At 41.8% G+C, this 25,291-nt stretch overlaps 1 protein-coding gene across 1 annotated transcript in view; it reads left to right on the forward strand.

Moving 5' to 3' along the window:
- The window catches only part of GLP2R (glucagon like peptide 2 receptor), a 43,468-nt gene extending 25,405 nt beyond the window's left edge, over positions 1–18,063 (forward strand). Inside the window, exons 9-13 of the mRNA XM_040530356.1 lie at positions 1,766–1,835; positions 4,446–4,534; positions 7,883–8,021; positions 11,673–11,714; positions 17,725–18,063. Of these exons, the coding sequence (XP_040386290.1) occupies positions 1,766–1,835; positions 4,446–4,534; positions 7,883–8,021; positions 11,673–11,714; positions 17,725–18,063 (679 nt within the window). The remainder of the gene's footprint in view (positions 1–1,765; positions 1,836–4,445; positions 4,535–7,882; positions 8,022–11,672; positions 11,715–17,724) is intronic.
- Positions 18,064–25,291: the final 7,228 nt, after the last annotated feature.

The raw sequence follows: 25,291 nt of genomic DNA on the forward strand, positions 1-25,291 counted from the left end.
TGTTCTGTGCGTGGAACAGTGTAATGCCAGACACAGAAACAGACTGGGAGATGAGTGGCTGTAGAATGGCCCAGCAGAAAGGGATCTGGGGCGGGGTTTGGTCAACAGGAAGTTCCACATGAGCCAGTAGTAGTGTGCCCTGGCAGCCAAGAGGGCAAACTGCATTTTGGGGTGCATTAAACACAGCATAGCCAGCCAGTAAAAGAGGTGATTCTCCAGCTGTATTTAGAATTTGTGTGGACTCACCTTGAATATTGCGTGCTGTTCTGGTCTCCAAAATATTAAAAGGATATTAAGGTCTTTGAAAGTGTCCAGAAGAGGGCAACAAAGCTGGACTGGAAGGCATGTCATATGAGGGGAGGCTGAGGACACCTGTGTTATCTAATCTGGAAATGAGAAAGCCAAGAGGTGACCACATTGCTCTCCACAGCTACCAGAGGAGGGGAAGCAGGGATGGAGGTGCCAGTCTCTTCTCCCTGGCAACTGATGACAGGATGTGTGCAAATGGTACAAAGTAGTGCCAGGGGAGGTTCATGCTAGATATAAGGGAAAAATTCTGTACTATGAGGGTGGCCAAACACTGGAACGGGCTTCCTAGTGAGATAGTTGATGCCCCGTGCCTGTCAGTGTTGAAGAGGCATTTGGAAAATGACCTCGTTAACATACTTTAACTTTTGGTTAGCCCTGAAGAGGTCAAGCAGTTGGACTTAATGGTCTTTCTAGATCCTTTCCAGCTGAACTATTCTATTCTCTTCTATTCTGTTCTGTTCTGTTCTGTTCTATTCACAGAGACAGTATGCATACTTTTTAGTTAGTCAAAAAGCAGTCACAATTTGCATCTTATCCTTTTCCAGTTTATAGATTTAGATGACTAAATTTCGGTAAGATGTATCCCACTATGAAGGTTCAGTGCCACATAAAGTTGTTGTGGGGATCCAAAGAATCATAGAATCATAGAATACCCTGGGTTGAAAGGAATCTTAATGACCATCTAGTTCCAACCCCCTGCCATGGGCAGGGATGCCACCCACTACATCAGGTTGCCCAGGGCCTCATCCAAGCTGGTCTCAAACACCTCTGAGAATGGGGCATCCACAACTTCTCTGGGCAACCTGTTCCAGTGTCTCACCACTTTCATAGTAAAGAATTTCCTCCTAACAACTACTTTAAATCTCTCCGATTTCAGTTTAATCTGTTCCCCCTTGTCCTATCAGTACCTGCCCATGTAAAAACAAACGAACAAAGAAACAAACAAGAAAAAACCACCCTCCATCTTTTTTATAAGACCCCTTTAAGTATTGAAAAGCTGCAATATGGTCACCATGGAGCCTTCTCTTCTCCAGGCTCAACTACCCCATCTTTTTCAGCCTTTCTTCATAGAATAGGTATTCCAGCCCCCTGATCATCCTCATGGCTCTTCTCTATCAGACTCACATCTTTCTTGTGCTGGGGTCCCCAGGCCTGGAAGCAGTAGCCCCAGTGAAGTCTTACAAGGGCATATTAGAGAGGGACAAGAGTTTGCCAAATAGTTATGAAGTACACAGCCTGTGGAAACTTCTTGCAAGATTCTAGTGGAAAGATCTTCAGAAAACATACAATAACAGTTGCTGGTGAGACTCCTCCTATTTTAATTCAATTTCTCCTGAATGTCACCTAAAAAAGTTAAAAGTTGTCAAATTCCCTTTGAAATATATGCATACATTATTTCAGCTTTCTAATTTATTTCTATGAAAATAATGTAATTATACTTTAAATTATTCTGCAGGTGCTGGGGAACAAATGAGCACATGGGAATCTGGTGGATCATCCGAGGACCTATGTTGTTTTCCATTACAGTAAGAATTATTTTATCTTTTCCAGTATCATACACAAATATGTCTTTTGTGACGCTTTCTCCCAGTGTAATCCAATCCTTGGATTGGAGGACATGAGATAGAAAAGACTGTAGATGAGATCTCTCACTGTGTGGGGGTAGACATAGCTTCATTTTGTCTATCTGCAAGCAACAAGAATTTCAGTAGTCTCTCAAAACACTGCTGTGTATCTGTGCAGTGAATTCTGCACAGCTCTGCACAAAAAAACACAAAGCCTTTTGCTGCTCATAATTTTAGTCTAACTTTATGCAGTGAGCAGGTTATTTTGGAGAGTGCTACGATGTGGTGAGCATCTACAGAGTAAATTCATGCGATAACAAGGACAGAGAGAAGTAGCAACAGAAAGTACTGATGGTCATGGAGAGAAAACATTCCTCTTATCAGGCATCAGAAGAATGGAATAAACTGAAGCATGGCATGATAAGACTAAGATACAGTTTAAAATAATAATAAAATTGCACAGAAGACTAAACCTGAAATTGGGTGATAATGAAGAGATGAAAATAGCACGAACAGAATAATTCATGAGGACATAATTATGAGCACAGATTTTTGATAGGTGGGGCTATGGTGTCTATCCATAATTATCTTATATTTTTACAGAGCCGGCAAGGCATAAAAGGATTAGAGGAATAGGTGATTAGATTAGCATCTTGCTAATCTTTCTGAGATAGCAAATGTACAGAAGAGATGTTCTTTACTTATGCAAGGATTGCTCAAAGTGCAATACTGAGGCACTGATGCATGTGGAAAGAACATAGTTTTCTGTTACACTGCAGAAAAGCTGTAGAAATTATTACTTTTGTGAAGAAACAATGGACTGTTTTGCTGCTGCTGAGTTGGAGAAAGCCATGGGAGAGAGAAAGTGGACATAGTTGTGAAGCAGAGAAGCACACTTAATAAGCATTCAACAAAAAGTAAATAACTTGAAGGGCAATGGAGGTTTTATCTCTGTCTGTCTGTCTGTCTCAAAAAGGCAGTGGAGACAAGAACCAGAAAAGAAAGGGAAAAGGCCTGAGAGTTGAGAAGAGACAAAAGCTGAAAGTGTTAAGACAGAAACTGCCCCAAAACTGAGGGAGAGTTCAAGACAGACAAAGTCCAGAACTGAGGGGATCTGAACCAATTTCTTCCTGGATATGTCTAACTCTGAAGGAAGACTGGATCGCCAATTTACATTTTTGGAGCTTGGGTAGAAAATAAACAGCTAGTGGAACATAACAAGCAAAAACAAATACTAGCATTTCTATTATATTAAAGAGATCCAAGAGTTTTGCTTTTGTTGTAAGAATGTTACATTCATTGATGCTCAACCCAGAGTCCCTGAATAACATGAAACTAAACAGATCTAAGAGTTAGGAATGAATTCATAAATAATTTGAAGAATAGCACTTAGATGGAGATTATCAGTAGTTTAAAAACACCTTTTAATGAAGATATTTCTGCATGATTTCCTGTTAGCTAGTGACATGGTAGGGCATAATCTTTGCTGGTGTAAATCAGTGCAAAGAACTGAGGAACTGAAAAGTTTGTTGATGACACCAAGCTGTGTGGTGCAGTCGACATGCTGGAGGGAAAGGATGGCATCCAGAGGGCTCTTGACAGACATGAGAGGTGGGCTGGTGCAAACCTCATTATGTCCCTGTGACATAATGATGACTTTTTCCTCTGAAAAAAATCAAACCAAAACAACTTGAATTACTGAGATCTTACACTTCGGAACTCCATCTATTTATGTTTCCATCTTCAGGTGTCTGTTTTAAAGGGAATAATATCTCCTTATCACCCTGTGGTGTTTTAAAGATATATCTGTGCACATTTGTAGAGAACAGTATGAAAAGTGTATGATTTTTTATACAGGACAATAACTGGACTATACAACAAATGAAGACAAGAAAAGTAGTCCTGAATAATTGTCCTTCGACCAAATTGGGAAGCACTGTTCCATGTTAAAATTAAAATGTAATTTTGTAATGGAAGATCACATATCATAATGTACATGTAAATCAGGCTGAAATAAGGCAATGTTAGATTTCCTAACTGCACAACTTGACCATCTTTTTTGTCTAAGGCTTTTTGTTTGTGGAAGTAAAATAGTTAATGCTGTATAGGCCTTTGCAGGCCACACTAGATGGGAAATATTGTCAGGTTAGTCTCAGTCAAGTCAGAACAATTTTATTAACATTGAATTATTTGTAAAAGGATGCACTGCCCATTTCCAAGTGAATTCCAAGTGTTGCTGTTGTTCAACCACATCCTGCCTACCTGACTAATTCTGGTGAAAAGTTTTATAACTTAAAGGTACATTAATGCTGTAAGTGTCTCACTGGGAGAGAGTTCCTATCAGCACAGCCTGTCATTACTGCTCTGTGCTCTCTCCTGTGGCAGTATTAATAACCTGCTTCTGTTCTGACCTGAATACAGTTGCATTCTGGTTATTTGACATCAGGTTTTACAAATATTTAATGCCAATTTTATGACTCTTTTATAGCTATATGTATAATGTCATCAAATCTTGCGTAAATAACCAATATATATTTTCTTTTATATTTTTTCTTTATATTTTCTTTCAAGGTTAATTTTGGCATCTTCTTAAAAATTCTAAGGATGCTGATTTCCAAACTGAAAGCCCAGCAGATGAGCTTTCATGACTACAAATACAGGTATGTAATAAACACAAAGAAATCCTAGTCCTTTTTTTTTTTTTTTCTAATGCATCAGAAGATTCCCAATGTGAACTTGCAAACTACATTTACCTACCACCATCAATGTAAAAGGTATTCAGAATTAGACATATGAAAGCCAAATAGAGAAACAGGATCCACAAATATTTTCTCATCTGAGTAAGAAGGATAAGTTATTGCCTGTGTGCTGAGCATTATGGGCATTTTCTCAAGGAGTTTACAATGCAGTAAGACTTCCGCACACATGTAACTAGACTAAACAAAGATAGCCTTAACTGCTGTGACACTTTTATTTTCCTTGATTGTGACAAAGGGCCCTCAAAAGAAAAGGAGGGTCAGAAGATTTGTGGGACACTCCTAGGTGACACTAGCATCTACCTCGTTTTCACAGACACAGACACCATTGATTGAAGAATATCCCTCTTCTTCTTGTAAATCCAGATGAGAAAACTAGCCTTAGTCTGCACTCTTGCTGGCCCTCCTGTGTTGTTTCCTAGCCAGAGTCTCAATGGTGCAGCATGTCTTACATGAAGTCCTAGAATTGACCTCTGCATGAACATGTTCCCACTTTATGGGAACATCAAGGACAGGCTGCTCTGCAAGAGCAGGTGAGCCAGAAGCAAAGGATGACAGCAAGGCAGGCAGGGACAGCAATCTAATTGACAAGGGGTGTAGACTCACAGTACTAAAATGAGCAGGGCAGGTCCAGTGAAAGTAGTCAAGACAGTCAATAGTCCAGTGGTCATCAGACAAGTCCATAGTGAAGGACAAGGCAGCTGCAAGGTCAAGCCAGGAAATCACATGTAATATGAAAACTGCAATTAAATAAATGGAAACCAGAGGATATGCTGTTTTGCACATTTCATCTCTTTCCAGTTCTTAGTATCATTTATTATTAAGAGCTTTGTGAAGCCCTGTCTCCTACTACAGTCCTACCTTACTTATATCAAGTATTTTATTGTCTGATGCAACTTAGGGGATATGGCCAATGTTTTTAAGGGATATGGCCAACCTCTTTTCAGTGGTCTGTGGGGACAGGACAAGGGGCAATGGCCACAAAATGGAGCACAGGAAGTTCCGCACCAATATGTGAAGGAACTTCATCACAGTGAGTGTGACAGAGCACTGGAACTGGCTGCCCAGGAAGGCTGAGGAGACTCCTTCTCTGGAGATATTCAAGACCCGTCTGGACGCCTACCTGTGCAACCTGCTTTAGAGAACCTGCACTGGCAGGCGGGTTGGACCCAATGATCTCTGGAGGTCCCTTTCAACCCCTACAATTCTGTGATTCTGTGAACTGGATGGGGGGAGAGTGGATGGCCACTCCAGTATTAAGTTCCTAGTGAATTCCAGTATTAAATCCTTAACAAGGAACCTATTTCCATATTCCATATTTCCTCCCACCAGTGCTGAGTACTGAGGGACAATTGCTTCCCTAGTCCTGCTGGCCACACTATTTCTGGGGCAAGCCAAGATGGCATTGGCCTCCTTGTCCACCTGGGCACACTACTGGCTCAAGTTCACATGTTGGCTGTTGACCTAGTCTATTCCTGGAAACCATGCTAAGGCACATGGAAAATAGGGAGGTGATTGATGACATCCAGCATGGCTTCACAAAGGGCAGGTCATGTCTGCCAAATCTGATAGCCTTCTAGTAGGGTGGTAAAGCACTGGTGGACCTATCTGAAAGAGCAACTGACATCATCTACCTGGACTTGTGCAAAGCATTTGACACTGGCCTGCATGAAATGCTTGTCTCTAAATTAGAGAGACATGGAATTGACGGATGGACCACTTAGTGGGTAAGGAATTGGCTGGATGGTTGCACTCAAAGTGTTGTTGTAAATGGCTCAATGTCCAAGTAGAGACCAGTAATGAGTAGTGGTGTTCCTCAGAGATCAGTATTGGGGGACCAGCTATAACATCTTTGTAGGTGACGTGGACAGTGGGGTAAGTGCACCCTCAGCAAGTTTTCCAATGACACCAAGCTGTGTAGTGCAGTCAACATGTTGGAGGGAAGGGATGACATCCAGAGGGACCTTGACAGACAGGAGAGGTGGGCCTGTGTGATTTTCATGAGGCTCAACAAGGCCAAGTGCAAGGTCCTGGATCTGGGCCAAGGCAATCCCAAGCACAAATACAGGCTGGGTGGAGAATGGATTGAGAGCAGCCCTGAGGAGAAGGACTTGGGGGTGTTGGTTGATGAGAAGCTCAACATGAGCCAGCAGTGTGTGCAATTGCAGCCCAGAAAACCAACTGTATCCTGGGCTGCTTTCAAAATAAGCATGGCCAGCAGGGCAAGGGAAGTTATTCTCCCCTTCTGCTCTGCTCTCGAGACCCCACCTGGAGCACTGCATTCAGCTCTGGGACCCCCAGCACAAGAAGAATATGTACATATTAGAACAAGTCCAGGGGAGAGCCACAAGGATGATCAAAGAGATGGAGCACCTCCCAAAATACTTTATGATGATTCTGTGATTCTATGACTAACACTCCAGGTCCTTTACTGCTGGGCACTTTTCCAGCCACTTGTGCCCACATCTATACTGTTTGGGGTTGTTATGACACAATTGCAGTGCCCAGCATTTAGCCTTGTTGAAAGTCATGAAATTGTATGCAGCTCATCAGTGTAGCCTATGCATATCCCTCTAAAGATCCTTCTTAGCCTCAAGCAGATCAACACTCTCACACAACATGGTGTCATCTGCAGACTTACTGAGGGTGCACTCGATCTTCTCATCAAGATCACTGATTAAAATGTTAAACAAAACTGGACCAAATACTGAGCCCTGGGGAACACCACTGATGACCAGCTGCCAAACAGATTTAACTCCATTCACAACAACACTTTGGGCCTGGCCATGCAGCCAGTTTTTTACCCAGCTGACAGTACATTCATTCAATCCATGAGCAGCCAGTTTCTCCAGGAGAAAGATATGGGAAACAGTATCAAATGCATTGCTAAAGTCCAAATATACAACATCCACAGCCTTTCCCTTGTATTGTTGTTAGAGTTCAGATTAGTAAGACAGGACCTGCCTTTCATAAACCCATGCTGACTGGGTCTGATAACCTGGTTGTCCTGTATGTGTTGTGTGATGACATTCAAGATGACCTGCTCCATCACCTTCCCTTACACCAAAGTCAGACTGACAGGCCTGTAATACCCCAGAGCCTCCTTCTTGCCATTTTGTAGATGGGCATCAAATCTGCTCATCTCCCTGGTTAGCAGAAAAATAATTTTGGGAATATTTTCTTTGTAGATCCATTTTAAACTTTGTACCAAGGATGTTGAATAATATCATAATCAAACATTTTCTTTTTAAGATTGGCAAGATCTACACTTGTTCTGATTCCATTGTTGGGGATCCATGAATTTATATTTACCTTCATCACTGATGAACAGGTGCAAGGACTTTCAAGACATATCAGACTTTTCATTCAGCTGACAATGAGCTCATTTCATGTAAGTACTCTTTTGCAAGTACTTTTTAGGGGTCAGATACCCACATATGTATGTTGTTCATTTGTAGATGCCACAGACATACAGTATTCTTTTTTAATGTTATACTCCAGCCTGTAATGTCTTTAAATATAATGTTAGACTGAGATGATAAAAAATTCACAGAGTGAATTTCACATGTGAAAAATCCTCTAAAGTTAAATGAGATTTGTCAGTAAGCTTTCATGGGTGAAACAGATAGATGGACTAGCATCTGCAGACAGAAAACAATTTCCCCACCTTGGAAACAATTTTTCCACAGTCAGTGGAGTGTTTTAAAGATATTTGTGCACTTGACTCCCTTTCAGATACCCTACCTTTGTCGGGTGTAAGTATGCACAAACTTGAAGCAGTGAAAGAAAGTGTAAAGTTCTGGCAGCTCTGCACCCTTGTATCTTGGGCTGCAAACATGAAGGTGTGAAAGAACCACACTCAATTATAGTGGTTAATGCTAAGTAGTCCAAATTCCACAGCTAGTTATTACTGAAAATGAATGCTGTTTCTTAGATAATCACTTATGCACAAGTATATGTTTCACTGTAACTATTTGTTTTACAGTTCAAAAACAACAAAGAATGAAAATGCCAGTCATTCAGCACTGTACATGAAGCACTGCTGTCTGCTTCAATCTGTGTTATATAAAGTTGCTGAGTAACAGGTGTTTTTTTCATGTAGTACTCCTGTTAAACTACCTGCTTAACAAAGTTGTCCTTTGCCCATGAGAGATGATATATGAGAGATCAGTGAAAGCACTCTTGCCCTGCTATATCTTCCTGCCTTAACCATCTTGGTGATATAGGACAGTAATGTTCAGGTCTCCTTTCTTTAATGCGGTGCTCAGGAACATCTCTGGCCAGAAATCCTTATTACTCACCAATTCATTTATTTTTGACATACCTGTGCACTCTTCTATTGTCTGAGACATGAAGCCATCAAAACACTTTCCCCACAATTTATTGTAATCTTTGTATTTAACCTGTAGGTATGCACTGGTGGATGGTGTATGCATCAATGATTTGACACTGTTATTGAACCTCTAATGAAATATTTCCCACATAGCTTGAGGGGAAAACCATCCATGCAGGCAGAAGGGAGTTCATGTGGCATCATCCCTAAGAGGACTGATATTGTGTGGAAGTGCATGTTCCTCAGATAAACATATCCTTACTTGGAGAGATTGCAGTGTCTAAATGTTATTTTAAGCAACACAACCATTTTAAGTGAAAACTTTATTTACTGGCTTTTAAAATAAGACTGATATAGAAGAGAGCTTACTCATTCCTCCTAGAAACTTCATACCATTTAGAGGAACATGCAGATGCTCTGATATATGGCAAGTTTAGAAGAAAAAATTCTTTTCAAAAAAAAACAGAGATCTTAGGCAATGTTTATTGCCAATTCTCTTTTTTAGCCACAGCATTATTTGTTAATTAAATATCAGAGAAAAAAAAAAAAGAAAGAAAGAAAAAAAAAGAAAAAAAAAGCGTATAAACTGGACCTGGACCCAATTACATTTCTTTTAAAGCACAGTTAAACTGTTTTGCTAAAGAAAACCAGTTATCTGGGATCTCATCTGGAGGTTTTAACTCAAACATTTTCAAAAATCAAAAATTAAATTCTAAATAAGAGTTCTTCTCTAGCTATGATGCTTTTTTATTTCAGAAAGTGGGGCAATCTCATCATCTTGGCCACCTGGTGCATATGGACTGCACAGGATAAAATACTGGCTTATGGTATACTAAATACAGTTATTTAATGAGTCATTTATCATATTTTTATTGCCAATAGAACTGGAGGACAATTATGAGGCTTACACATGGATGTACCCTTTCCTATTGGATAGCATGCCAATGAATATTTCTTCTGAATTTCTGCTGCTTCTTTTTGCTTCATATTCTGATCATTTGGAAGGTGTATTCCTTGGAAGTCATGACATAGAAGAAAGATTTCTAAGAACAAAGTTCTATGTATGGCAAAGTAAGAAGCATTAAAAAAATCAGGATATAAAATGAACAGCAAACATGAATAATCAGCTGAATTTGCCATCAACTAATGTGAATTTACTGTGTTTCTGCCTGTCATTGCATGTTCTACTTTTGCAGCAGCAGTGGATTAAATTCACACAGAAATTTACAAAACTATGTTCAACATAGAGGTGCCATCAGTACTCACAAAGCTTTCTCCTAATCTGGTGACTTTCCACATTTCTGGTAATGGGTGTTACCAAGCTTGTGACACAGCAGCACCAAGTAATTTGGCTCCTATTTCTGCTTGTGGTGCCTGTGGGTCCAAATTCAGAGTTCATGCTCAGAATACATACGAGCAAACAAACAAACACATTACAGAACAAGATTTTCATGGAATTTCTACCCAAAGAGAGAAGCATTTCTAAATAAAAGGCTGCTTTTTAAACCATTTAACTTGTTTTTATGCATCAGAACCTTTCTCTGTGGAACGATATTTAGTGATTTTTTTTTTCATGTTTCTGTGAAATAACTCAGATGCAGAGAATTATTTAAAAGTTACATTAATAAATGGTATAGCAAAAGTGCCTAGATCTTGCAACCACAATCCAGGTGAAGCATGAAATATGGTAGAATTAAAATACAGGGATAAAGCAATTGTAACTGCTATCTCTCCTGCCCTTATTTCACTCATGTGGCAGACAGACTGTTCTTTTTCACACTTACTGGACATATGTTTAAAGAATAGATGGTTCCAGACTTTTCAGGATTGCTAGAAAAATTCACTGTTGTTTCAGACTGCTACTGGTCAATGAATAAAAAATATTGAAGCTGCTGTATACATTAATTTCTTTTTAAGATTTTGTATGAGAAAAACAGAAACACCTCTGGAAAAAAAGTATGAATGTGAAAACAGATGAATGATATCAACTGGTTATGACACCTTTTTCCTTGTTATATGAACATTGCCTTGGGGCTGATAATCAACAGCATTATTCTCTTCATCAGAACCTGTGCCATAGATGTGTTTAGACATACTAAAGGAAGTTCATTTCCTGAAGCAATTGCCATAAATCTGTACATTTGTGCCACACTGTTAGTCTGAGATGCACACACACAATCTGTTTTGATTTGAGATCAAAGACAGGGACGAGGAAAATGGAAGGGGTAATTTTTGGCTTATCTTAAAACACGTTTGATTTCTAAAATTTCAAATTTTTTATTTTTTTATTTTTTTCTTAAGGTGTTTACTTAAATCTGTTTCATAGGAGAAATGACATTTCAAAATAGTCAGAACACTTATATCTGCGTTTTTGGATGTTTTAATAAGTCTAAAAGTAGCAGTTTCAGTATAGCAGTGGTAGTCTTAAAAATAATGTAGTAAAATGTAGATAAAATGTAAGATCAGATGGGGTTGTATAGGCTCTTTGCTTCAGCATCTGCACCAAAACACCTGCAATTGTGCCCTGATTTTGCTAAGGCACCATAGGAAAACAAGTTAATAGGTACTTCACTAATAAGAGAAGACAGACAGCTAGTTTCCATTCTGAAAATTAGGAAGCGTTGTTTATATTTATGACTTTAATAGTAATGACATCTCTAAACTGAGACTACAGGTATCTAACTTTTCCTTATTGTCTGTCTCTTACAGGGTTTCTTTGTAGCAGTTTTATATTGCTTTGCCAATGGAGAGGTAAGAGTCACTTAATGATATAAGTTTTTAATTGATTAACAAAATATATTGACACCAAGAAGGATGAAAATACTGACTAGCTCTGGTTATTTGGGAGCATACTTGCATTCTTTTAAATTGATATAAATATTTTGAACAAAGAAAGCAGCAAGACCTCTCAGGTCTGTATTCAAATACAAGATATTTCCGCTAAAGCTTGTGTTACTATGTGACACTGTGGAGGTATAGATGTGTGTGAAATACCACTAAAGGCTTATGATCAGCTACCTAAACCCCATTCATTTACAGAGATGAAATCTCAGACTTCGTGTTTGACCCTTGCTTTGCTTACCCCTGAACTCTAGGCAAAGATGCAAAATTTGGAGTGCTTTAATATATTAAAAAAGAACAAATTCAAAAATATATTTTCATGTGTGCACTTCACAGGACGTCTCTAAATTTGATATGAGGACATTTCTTGGCTGGAGATTATCTTTTGTTAAGCCTCAAGAGTCATATGGGGGGGTCTGTTTACTCCACGCCAGGATTTAGGCAGATCAGTAATGGCAATTTTGCAAGGATATGCCAGCAGGAAACCACAGAACAACTCAGGAAGGGACCTCAGGAAATACTTAGACCAACTTCTTGCTCGGTGCACTGTGAAAACTGAATTCAGAGAAGGTTGCTCAGCTATTTATCCAGATGAGCTTTGAAAATCTCCAAAGAAAGGTTCTATCACCTCTCTTGTTCTCTGCTCTGGTGCTTCACTGCTCTCAGGAGAAAACATATTTTCTGTAGTTCCAGTTAGAACTTCTCCTATTTTCATTTATGACTGCTGTCTCTTGTATCCCTACAAAGCAACTCAGTAGAGTATCTGGCTCCATCTGCTCCATTAATTCCTTATAGGTTATATTTAAGCCTTCACTGAAGTCTTCTCTTCTCCAGAATGAACAAGTCCCTATCATTCAAGCTCTCTGCAAAAGGGAAGTCCTCCAGCCTTGTTATCTGCCAAAAAAGGCCAAGCTTATCAGCGTACTTCTTGTACTGGGAGCCCAAAACCAGATGCAGCATTCAGATGTGACCCATGGTAGTTTTATTCTGCTGGGCAGCCGAGCTCTACCACGATTGCTCTCTCACTCCCCCTCCTCAATGGGAAAGAGGGAGAAAATATGATGCAAAGGGCTCAAGGGTTGAGTTAAGGACAGGGAGATCACTCAACAATTACCACGACGGGCAAAACAGGCTCAGAGTAGGGAGGTTAGTAAAATTTTTTGCCTATTACTAAGAAACTAGAAAAGTGAGAAACAAAGGAAAGAAGACAAAAGTAACTTCCCCCCACCCACTCTGTTCCACCTGCTCCCCTTGAGCAGTGCAAGGGAATGGGGGAATGGGGCCTGTGGTCAGTCTATAGCACTTTGTCTCTGCCGCTCCTTCTCAGTCACTCTCCTCCCCTGCGCTGTGGAGTCCCTCCCACGGGATGCAGTCCTTCCTGAACTGATCCTGCATGGGCTTCCCGCTGGCAGCGGCCCTTCAAGAACTGCTCCAATTTTGGGTCCATACCATGGGGCCCATCCATCAGGAGCAAACTGCTCCAACATGGCTTCCCCCAAGGGCAGAAGCTCCTGCCAGGTCAACTGCTCCTGTGTGGTCCCCTCTCCGTGGGCTACAGGTCCGGCCCAGAATCTGCTCTCACAGGGGTTCTCCACAGACTGCAGCTTCTTTCAGGCAACATCTACCTGCTCCACTGTGGACTCCTTCATGGCCTGCAGCGTGAAACTCTGCTCCACTGTGGTACTTCATGGGCTGCAGGGGGACAGCCTGCTCCACCAAGGGCCTCTGCACAGGCCACGGGGAAACTTCAGCTCCCCTGCCTGGAGCATCTCCTGCCCTCCTTCTTCAATGACCTTGATGTCTGCAAGGCTGTTTCTCTTTATCTCCCAGCTGCTGTTGTGCAGCATGATTTTTTCCCCTTTTCTTAAATATGCTCTCACAGAGGTGCCAACGACATTGCTTATTGGCTCAGCTCTGAGCAGCAGTGGGTCCATTTGGAGCTGGCTGAGACTGGCCCTTATCTAACATGGGGCAGCTTCTGGATTCTTCTCACAGAGGTCCCCCTGCAGCCCCCTGCTACCAAAACCTTCCAGCATAAACCCACTACATGGCCTTACAACTACTGAGAAAAGGAGGATAATTTCTTTATTTAAATGGTTGTGCTATACAGCCCAGTGTACTGGTATCATAGAATCATAGAATATCCTGAGTTGGAAGGGACCCACGAGGATCATTGAGTCCAACTCCTGAGTCCCCAAAGGGCCACCCAGAAAATCAGACCAAGTGACCAGGTGTCTGAAAGCGTTGTCCAAATACTTTTTGAATTGCAGCAGGCTTGGTGCCATGACCACTTCCCTGGGGAGCCTGTTCCAGTGCCTGAACACCCCCTTGGTGAAGAATCTTTTCCTGATACCCAGCCTGAACCACCCTTGTCGCAGCTTCAAGCCATTCCCTCAGGTCCTTATCAGAGGTCACCAGTGAGCAGAGATCAGCACCTGCCCCTTCACTCCCCCTCATGAGGAAGCTGTAGACTGCAAAGAGGCCTTCTCACAGGTTTCTCTTCTCCAGGCTGAACAAACCAAGTGACTTCAGCTGCTCCTCATACATCTTCCCCTCCAGAACCTTCACTATCTTTGTAGCCCTCATTTGGACACTCTCTAACAGTTTTATATATTTCTTATACTGTGGCACCCAAAACTGCACACAGTACTTGAGGTGAGGCTGCACCAGTGCAGAGTATAGTGGGACAATCCCTTCCCTTGGCCAGCTAGCAATGCTGTGCTTGATGCACCCCAGGATACAGTTGGCCCTCCTGCCCACCAAGGCACACTTCTGGCTCATGTTCAGCTTGCTGTCAACTGAACCCCCTAGATCCCTTTCTGTGGGGCTGCTCTCCAGCATCTTGCTCCCCTCCTCCCCCCAGTCTGTACGTATAGCTAGGGTTGTCCCTCCCCAGGTGCAGAATCCAAGACTTGCTCTTGTTAAACTTCATATTGTGGTTGATTCCTCAGCTCTCTTATTTGTCTAGATCTCTCTGCAAAGCCTCACCACCCTCGACAGAGTCAACAGCTCCTCCCAGATATCTGCAAACTTGCTCAAAAAACCTTCAAGTCCTACATACAAATTGTTTATGAAAACATTGAAGAGGACTGGTCCTAAAATAGAGCCCTGGGGAATCCCACTAGTGACAGGTAACCAGCCTGAGGCAACCCCATTTACAAGAACCCTCTGGGTCTGACCCATCAGCCAATTGTTCACCCATCTTATTATGCTTTTATCTAACTGTATTCTGGTCATTTTGTCCACAAGGATACTGTGAGAGATGGTATCAAGTAATGGACTAATATTATCTCTGGTCCTTTCGCTGTTAACATACTTTAAAAAGCCCTTTTTGTTGTGCCCCACAGTACTGGCCAGCTTCAACTCTAATTGAACCTTTGCAACACAAATTCCCTCCCTACAAAGGTGAGCATCATCCTTGTAGTCCTCCCTTATCTCCCTACCTTGCTTCCAGTAGCCATACTCTTTGTTTTTCCACCTAAGCTCTTGAAGAAGATCCCTTCTCAGCCAGGCCGGCCTTCTGCGTCTCCTGCTCGACTTCCAACATGTTGGAATTCCTTGTTCCTGCACTCTTAGGAGGAGGTAGTTAAAAACTGACCATCACTGTTGGACCCCAATGTCTTTAAAATCAGTTTCCCAGGAGAGCTCACTAGATATTTCCCTGAGCAGTCTGAAGTCTGCTCTCCCCCAGTCCAGGCTTGAAGTTTTGGTGTCAGTTTTCTCCCGTCACCAAAGATTGTGAATTTGACTTCGTCATGGTTGCTATGACCAAGCTGGCCACTTCACCACCAAGACCCTCCCTGTTTACAAGGCACAGGTCAAGGAGGGCACCTTTCCTAGTCGGCTCTCTTAGTACCTGTACCAAGAAGTTATCATCAAGGTGCTTCAGGAATGTCCTGGACTTGTTTGTCTCAGGTGTGTGATATTCCCAGTTGACATCTGACAGGTTGAAATCCCCCGTAAGGACAAGGGTAGCTGATCTAGAAGTATCTCTCAGTTCCTTAAAGAATAATTCATCAGTGTCGTAATCCTGGCTTGGTGGTCTGTAGTAGACTCCCACAATGACATCTCCTTTATTTGCTTGTCCCTTGATCCTTACCCAGAAGCTCTCAATTGCATTGTTGGCAACTGCAAGCTCCATAGAGTCCAGCCTCCATTACATAGAGTGCCACACCCCTGCCTCACCTGCCCTGCCTGTCCCTTCTGAAGATACTGTAACTGTCCACTGTAACACATCAGTCACAGGCCTCTTCCCACCAGATTTTGCTTATGCCAATGATGTTGTAGCTCTGGGACTGGACCAAGGCTTCTAGATCCTCTTGCTTGTTTCTTATGCTGTGTGCGTTTGTATAGAAACATTTCAGATGTGCTTCATTGAACCCAGCCCCTCATGGGGCAGACTGAAGGGTCTTGCTAACATGCAGTCTCTCAAATATTGGCGTTCAGTCCCATAACTGGTGGGCCTGGTTTTGTCCCTTTTCCCCCTTCAAATCTAGTTTATAGCCCTATTGATCAGCCCTGCTAACTCCTGGGCAAAAATTCTTTTCCCTCTCTGAGAAAGGTGCTCCCCACTGGAAGCCAGTATGCCTCGTGTCATGTAGACCTTACCATGATCAAGAAACCCAAAATTATACTGGTGACACCAGCCTCAAAGCCATGTATTGATCTGCTGGGTCTGGCTGTTCCTTTCAGTATTGATTCCCACTACTGGAAGGATGGAGGAAAACACTACCTGTGCACCTGATCCTTCAAGCAATTGCCCCAGAGCCATAAAGTCCCTTTTGCTCACTCTTGGACTTCTCTCTGCTACCTCATTACTGCCAATGAGAAAAACAAATAAGGGGTAATTATCAGAGGGCTGTACCAGTGATGTGTCATCCTTCATCACTGACACAATTGCATGCAGCTTTTGCCATTATCACACTGACTTGCTACAGGCCACTTCAGGATATGAGGCTTATGTAGGCTGTGGAATTCATCTCACAATTTTAAATGTTTTCTAACTTGAAGTCCATTGTTTACACTTCCCTTATGGTCCGCATGGGTACAGATATCCACTACCTGCACTAAACTGACACTTATCCAAAATCCGTAGCATTTAACAGCCTGGCACAGCCAGCTGATGTGGTACACATTACACTGACATTTGAACATGACATTGGACACCTTCTTAAAGGCAACAGAGGAGATGAGCTATGTAGAAAAGGTAGGGTATATGCTCCTAATATTTAACAAGGAAACCTGGAGCAATTTCTGAACTGCTTAAGTGAAACAGAGAGACGACACTTGTCTGCAGTGCAAGAGCACTTGTCTAACATTTATGATGGGCACAGAACTACTAGCACCTCTCAACATTAGCTAAAAATTGTTCTTTGGGGCTTTTAACTCCCCGGTCAGCTGAGCCCTCAGGCTGAATATCCTGCTGGTAAAGCAAGGGGGCATTCGGTGAAGACATTCAGTACTGAGAATTTAAGGCAAGCTGTCAAATAACAAGCTTGAGCAAAACAAAGCAAATATTCAAGCATAACACTCCAGAAAAGCTGCATGGTCCTCATTTCCATAGCCCTTGGACTTTTCTCCTCCTCACTTCATCAGGTAAATATGAAAGTCAGTTGAGCTCTCCCCTTATACACACATCAGGATCACAGTATATAAAATTACAGAAAGAGATTCAGGGGCTACAAAAACCTTTCCTAAATTAGAGTGAAGAAGCCTCCAGGCTGTACTCTGAAGACAGACAGCAAACAAGCCCATTTCTGCCATACAAGGACATCAAAAGCTGTGAGGTGACCCCCAAAGGGGCAGAAAACTCAACACTTCCACAATCCCTCTCATTTTATGACTAGTGTTTGGATTAGCAGACTGCAGGGTAGTCACAAGGCATCACCATGGACGGACTTCTTTTTTCTTCTTCTCCCAGGTGAAAGCAGAACTCCAGAAGCAGTGGTCCCGCTTCCTGCTGGCAGACCCCTTTGGCTGCAAACTCTGCTTTCTTGGAGAAAACATAAAATACCTCAGGAAATGTTCACAGAAACAGAAAAAAAAGCACCCCAGCAGCAAACACTTGTGCCTGGAGGAGAGTGAGCCCTGGGGCATGAAGCTCCAGCAGGTGCTGGCAAACCAGAGGACAGATCAATGCTCGGAGCCAGGCTGTAGGCTTCCATCTCATCTGCGGGCAAGTGTGTCAGACAGCAGTGAAGGAGAAGTCACCACTGGAGAGACAACTGAGGAAGTGGTCTTCGAAGAAAGTGAGATTTAGAAAGCAGTCCACTGACAGCACCTATCAACAGCCATGGTATTTTGAAAGATCCTCTTCTTTCACCTCCAGGCTGCACAGATCTCTGACATGCTCAATGCAAAGAGAAAGCAGACATATTACTTGCTAGCAGTTAATACCCCAAATGTCCCTGTTTTCTTAATCTGAGAAAAATCTGAATGTTCCTAACCTGTGCAGCCAGGGTGGAAGTGGCTCATTGGATCAAAAAAATCCTTTGGGTCTACCAGTCTAGATGATAAATGATGCTGAGAGACATGTACACAGGGGAGCAGGATATATGCTGAAAATGAACAGATTCTGGTCATTGTGTCCCCTATCAGCTTCATCCATACATGTCCACCATTCTATTCACATAATAGAGAAGTTGTTAGTTAATTGTTTTTCTCTTTTTTTGCTGTATATTTCATAGAGATACGTGATTAGAAGACTTTTTCTCTCTGCCAAATGAAATCATCCCCCATCTCAAAAAATCAGTTTCAGGTCAACCCAGATACATTTTATTTAAGCAACATGGAATAATTTATATATAAAGAAAGCTCAGGATGAAACAAACTTTTGCTTGTATGTTTAAGCTTCTTACCTTACAGTTAGTGCTGGAAAAGCCATTACGAAACGAAAGACCAAAAAAGTTTTGTTCTTTTTTTAAATGCCCAAATGAAACATTTTGACACACATTTTTGTTTTATTTTCATTTTCATTGTTTTATGACACAAGCCACGCACTTTGATGCATTTTCAGGTTTGCTCTGTCTGTCCTGCAGATATCCTTTATGATTTGGCCCAAATAATAACATTTATGTCATTGGGGGAAATGTGTTTCTTCCACCCGATGTACCCAAAATGGATAATGGCTATGGAATTGTAAGAACATTGTGAAAAATATCTTCCAGTATTTAACAAGGGTCATGAAGGAATTCTGATTGTCACATATAGCTCACCTGGAGACCTGAGTAATTCAGGTTTTTAATATTCAATGAGCCGGTCTACAAGTTTGTATGCACGAGCCACTTGACATACTGAGAGAAGAAAAGGAAAAGGCAAAATAAAGATTAGCAGACAATATTTACCTACAATATAAATGCATACCCCAGGCACAAACACATGTAATTACCTAGCTCACATCTAGTTACATAGCATTTGTTATGATTATTTCCTGTGCTTTACTGGCAAATGCACTAAATGCTAGCATATGTCATAAAACCAGATGATCTTTTCCAATCTTAATGATTCTATGATTATATGAAAACATCAAATGTCACCTAAACAATGTTCAGGGCTGCTCATGGACTCCATTGTCCCACCACTCCTTCTCTCCACCAGGTGCCAACAATGCAGCTGCCCTGGCTTTCCCTGTGTCTGCATCTCCCCATGGTGCAGCTTTGTCCTTAGATCTCTGCTGACAGCTTTACAAATGGCATTTTTCTGAGATAAGCTGCCTATGTCTTTGATGTGTTGTTTGAGCAGACTCAGTTTACGAAGCTTATGTAACTTAGTAATGTTTTTTGAAGTATTTGTTGGTCTGCAGATGTTCAGACCTGTAAATGTTACCAGCTGTGACATGCTGCTTTCTTGCAGACACCATATAAATTAATTGACTAACACTAGATCAAGACTACATTTTAACAATAAGATTTCTGGTACTTTTAGAAAAGTATTTCTTTTACAGTTTTATCAGTGTTAAGAATTTAGCCTCTTTAATCAATACAAGGCTGTATGTTTAGATAAAATATTAATTAAAAGTAAATATTAAAACATTTTGAAAATATATCTTTAGTTTTTAAAGGCTTTTTACTAGAATATCTGCTTTGTTTATTATAACATTTTATTGCAATGGATTACAAGCACCAGACACTACATATCTGCTGACGCATTTTCCAATTTAAAAAAGACTGATTTCTCCCAGAGACATTAAGATATTTAAAAGCTTCAAGTGCTTTAGGATACATTTTACTTGGGTGCTAATAACGTAAAAATTGTAAGAACTTTGTTCTCTCTCAGCAAAATACCTTTTATTTTAGAGTATTTTTAGTGGTCAAAACTAACAAACAGTTTTCTATGCTCTCAACAGCAGGCTCTGGTGATTTGTGTTTTCTCCTCTCCCTTGATGGAGAAGGACTCTTTACTTGGGTAGATAACAATAGGACAAGGGGGAATGGTCTTTAAAAGAGGATAGATTTAGATTAGACATTAGGAGGAAATTCAGTGTAAGGGTAGTGAGGCACTGGAACAGGTTTCCAAGAGAAGTGGATGCCCCATCCCTAGAGGTGTTCAAGGCCAGGTTGGATGGGGCCTTGGCCAACCTGGCATCCCTGTCTCTATTGGCTGTGGGGTTGGACCTCTTCAAGCTGCCTTCCAACCAGAGCCATTCCATGATTCTATGATTCTATGATTATGTGCATGATCTTTTTGCCTTTTTTAGTTTATAAAAATCAACTATTTTTGCATATGTAGACCCTGGAGGCCAAGTAAAAACCATCATCATGTGAGTTCGTTCAGAAAACATGTTTTTAAGTATATAAATCAACAAGTTTCTTCATCAAAAATATAGCTTTATTTATTGTATCAGTAAAGTACAAAAGTTGTTAAATGTGGACGGCCACACACATGATGTATCTTTACAGAAATATTACAGGCTCCTCAATTTTAAACAAAACATCAAGCAGTTTAGAAGACAGCAACAGACTTGAAAATTTAAACATATTAAAAGAGTCAGCTGCTTCCCTCCTAGGGATGAGAAGGTCTGCAGCTAGGTCCCGCCTGGAATCCATCTCCCATCCCTCGTGGAGTTCTGAGGCTGCCAGAGGGACGCTGCAGCCAGAGGAGGTGGCAAAAGGAGCTGTACCAGACCCTTTGGGTGGGAGACAAAAGCCAGGCAACTAGCCAGGCTTCCTACAAGCATACAGATTGGAGACACAGAAAACTGTTTGGAAATGCCTTGGGATAAAGGACAAGAAATGTGACCTTGCTCTGATGAAAAAAGAGGTGCAGGAGATAGATCGATATGAATTAGTGTTTCTTTGTGATTAATATTTTGTGTAAATTACTTATTTCATTTGCACATTGGTTAATTATAAGGTAACATAGTGTTCATCCAGGAATTTATGTTTGGGCAGACCTAGTAACAGAGTTTTTCTCTTAATAAATTGCTCACCTTTACTGTCCAGATTACTATTGTCTTCACCTTACCAGAAAGACAGATGTGAGCTAAAGACTTCTTCCTGCTTGATGAGAGAGGCCACCCTCCTATGGTCCTGTTGAGTGTGGTCTCTGCTGTGTCAGCTCATCAAGTAAAGCAATTGGAATGTTCATGGTCAGGACATAGAGACAACCAATGATAAAGCCTGACTCCCCCAATTTGGAAGTTGTCTTAGACAAGGATTTTGTTTTCCATCAAAACTTGTGGGACAAAAAAAATAAATAGAATCTCAAGCCCAGATTTGCCTGTGCAGTTCATCAGAGCTCTCCCACTAGATGTATTGTGGTAACTGATCTGATTCGTGTGAATAAGGTTTATGTAATCTTAACAATCTCTTGTGAGAGATGCTTTTTTTTTTTTATGATGTTTTACTACAGATAAAATACAGCCTTCCAGACACAATGGCTCCTTCTATGGCCTGAGATGTCAACTATGTGCTAATTATAAATGTGCACTCAGGTTCTTTGTTTAAGTATGTTACCTCTGCATATCAGGGTCTGTCTTTCAAAGGTTCAAACAGTAAAGCACAAACACCCCTGTCTAGAACAGCCTTGTTATTTGTCATTTGTGCCTTGAAATCAGTAACACGGGATTGGATTTTTGAAATACAGAATAAATCTGGTGGATTAAAAGAGATGTACCGGTGTATTGGGTTTACGTGACAAGGTTCAGGTAGCGGGGGGCTGCAGGTGTGGCCTCTGTGAGAAGGGTCCAGAAGTTGCCTCACGTCAGATCAAACCAGTTCCAGCCGGCTCCAAAAGGGACCTGCTACAGGCTAGAGCTGAGGCAAGAAGCAACATTGGTTGTGCCTCTCTGAAAGTGTATTTAAGAAAGGGAAAATAATGTGCTGCGCAACAGCAGCTGGGAGAGTGAGGAGTGAGAAACAGCCCTGCAGACACCAAGGTCAGTGAAGAAGGAGGGCAGAAGGTGCTCCAGGTGCCAGAGCTGAAGTTTCCCTGTGGCCTGTGGAGAAGACCGTGATGGAGCAGGCTGTCCCCCTGCAGCCCATGGGTCCCACATGGAGCAGATCTCCACGCTGCAACCCATGGAGGAGCCCCCAGTTGGAGCAGGTGGATGTGGCCTGGAGGAGGCTGCGGCCCATGGAGAGCCCTAGCAGGAGCAGGCCCCGGGCCGGAGCTGCAGCCTGCGGAGAGGAGCCCACGCAGGAGCAGGGGATCTGGGGGGAGCTGCTGCTCGTGGGGGACCCATGTTGGAGCAGTTCTTGAAGAGCTGCTGCCTGTGGGAAGCCCATGTAGGATCAGTTTGGGAAGGATAGCATCCCATGGGAGAGTCCTGACATAGCTGGGGCAGAGAGTGACCATGGAGGAGTGGCGGAGACAAAGTGCTGGGGACTGACTGCAGGCCCCATTCCCCATATCCCTATGCCTATCGGGGCGGGGGAGGAGGTAGAAGAGGGTGGATTGGAGGAAGGTGTTTGTAGTTTGCTTTTAGTTTCTCACTGCTCTAATCTGTTAGTGATAGGCAATACATTATATCAATCTCCCTTGTTGAATCTGTCTTGCCTGTGATGGTAATTGGTGAATGATCTCTCTGTCCTTATCCCTTGAGCACTTTTCTACTGTATTTGGCCCTTTTCTTTTAAGGAAGGGAAGTGAGAGACTGGCTATGGTGGAGTTTAGCTGCCCAGCAAGGTAAAACCACCACTGTTCTGTCATGCTCGATGACCTCACTTCCCAAGGCACCAAATAAAAGTGAAGTAAAACTAAGTCCCACATGCAACACCTCATTAAATTCTATGAAAAAAAGCCAATTTGCAGAGGACTGGATTCTGGAAGACACTACAGTACTACTGTTTTGTTCCAGTGCAAACATGAATCAATATAACAACCACTATTTTTTTAAAGAGATAAAAGACAAATTTAATAAAATAGCTAAAGTATCCCATGACAACTTGTCATAAGTACTTCATAACTACAGTTATGATTGTTTTACAGCCCTCTTCCCCCCAGGACATTGAGGTTGGAATAGGAGGAGAATGGTCTATCTGAGCTACTAATCAGACTATGAAAGAGTGGCAAATTGATATCCCTACATCTCCAGCTTCAAGTGCAGGAGAACAAAATGGTGATGTTGTACTTCTGGGTCCATGTGAACATACCGGTGCCTAATACCAGAACTGGAGGAAGAAAACCCCTACCAGAAGGCATGTGCGATCCTTAGCAGTCTTGATCTTCATGAGTGTTTAGACTTTGGTGGAAATTGAAGATGTGTGACAAGTAGGACAACAGCAGTACAAGAAACACCAACCATGGCACTCATCTTCAGTAGGTCATAGTCCACAACTGCCAGGGCATCATCCCCTCACCTCAGGCTTGATGTCATCTTCATCTGCATGGCAGCACTTCCAGCTTGACTACGCTGTGCTTTACAACCTATTGTCTCTTGGTCCATTTCTCTGATTCCCTTCAGCACCAGCATTTGGTAGTACTGGCAAGTCAAAGTCTGTTTACTGTCATCGGCAGCCTGATGGCAAGAGCTGCATTTAGGTACTTCTAGTGTCTTCAGTTCACCAGCTGTCTACTGGGCTAATGTCAGTTTGTGTCTACCATAGCAGTTCTTACTTGCCTGTCTACTCAGGCATTCCCGTCTGCCACTTCAGGTAAGGAATTGCAGAGCACAGGAACTGTCAGGAGAAAAAGCAACCTAAATAATATGCTAGAAGTTATTAGGGAAGAAGTATACAGCATTATGTTATCCTCGGTGCACCTACACCGTAATACCTTGTTCTTTTCTGGTCTTCCCAACTGGAGAGGATACATCAGAACTAGGTCAGGCAGAGAACAGAGGAGTCTGGGGACCAGAACTGCTCACCTTGAAGAACAAATGGCTGGGGCAAGAGGGAAGGAATATGATAGTGAGCTGTCAGATCATGGGAGGACTACAGAAGGCAAGTAGCTGTCTCTTCCGTACAAGAACTAAGATAATAAACTAACTTGGTGAGGTGCAGATTACATCATTGTGCTTTGCAGCTGTTTTCTTCATAATGTTATGGGAAGTTTATACAAATCAGAAGTCAAATCATGGGAGAAAAAAGTCTGTCAAATGCTGTTTAAATGCAAAACTGTACAACTGGGAAAGAGAGTCCCTAAACAGAGATCACTAGGGCTCACAGTGTAATCTGGGAAAGTATCACAATGTATTTCAATATAAAGCTTTCATCTAATACATCCTCCCTGAGAAACCAGTATTTCCTGGTCACTGTCCAAGCCAAGATACTGGGCTACACGGAGCTTTTGGCCTAATGCAAATGTTTACTCTTCATAGACTTAAGAGGTAAGTTATTTGTAATTTTTTTCAGCAATAGGGAAGAGTGGGAAAAAGCACAGAGCTGAAAAAAACTAAAAAGGAATTGACTACGTATGCCCTTCCATGTAAGCACCACAGTAACTAAGCAGTTAATTATACATCTGGAACAAGTATTTGTTAAAATCTGTAGGCATTTTAATGATAATGTGAACATGAAACCTTCCTGGGAAATGTGAGCAGTGCTAGAAAGTTGTCCTGACCCAACGCTGACGTTTTTTCACCTTAACGGCAGAAACATCCAGCAACCTTTCTCCACTTTAAATATGCTTACCAGAATCTGAAAAGGCAGTTAGGAAGAGCTCCTGAACCATGATCCTGTGAGCAGAGAATAGTCACTGTTGCCACATTGCAGACTTTAAATACATGTAAGCAGTTGATGCAAAAAGAGAGTTCTACTCTCTTCCAGCAAACAAAGCCAAATGACACAGTCTTAAAGTATGTGCTAGGCCTACAAAAAATCACAGAACTGTAAGTGAAACGACTATAATTTATGCTATAGCTCCAGGAGACTGAGTTTTCACTTTTTGGCTTTATAAAACAGGAAGTCAAAATAAAATTGGAGCTAGAAGTTCTCATCATGTACTTTCAGGGACCTGTGAAAAAAACAGTGCAAACAGAGCATACAGCATTAACCAATGAAGCTAGACTGTTTATCCCTACAATAAATACTTCACTAGTGCATGTTTGT

The sequence above is a fragment of the Cygnus olor genome, chromosome 18 (genome assembly GCF_009769625.2).
Source record: "Cygnus olor isolate bCygOlo1 chromosome 18, bCygOlo1.pri.v2, whole genome shotgun sequence".
Lineage (NCBI taxonomy): Eukaryota > Metazoa > Chordata > Aves > Anseriformes > Anatidae > Cygnus > Cygnus olor.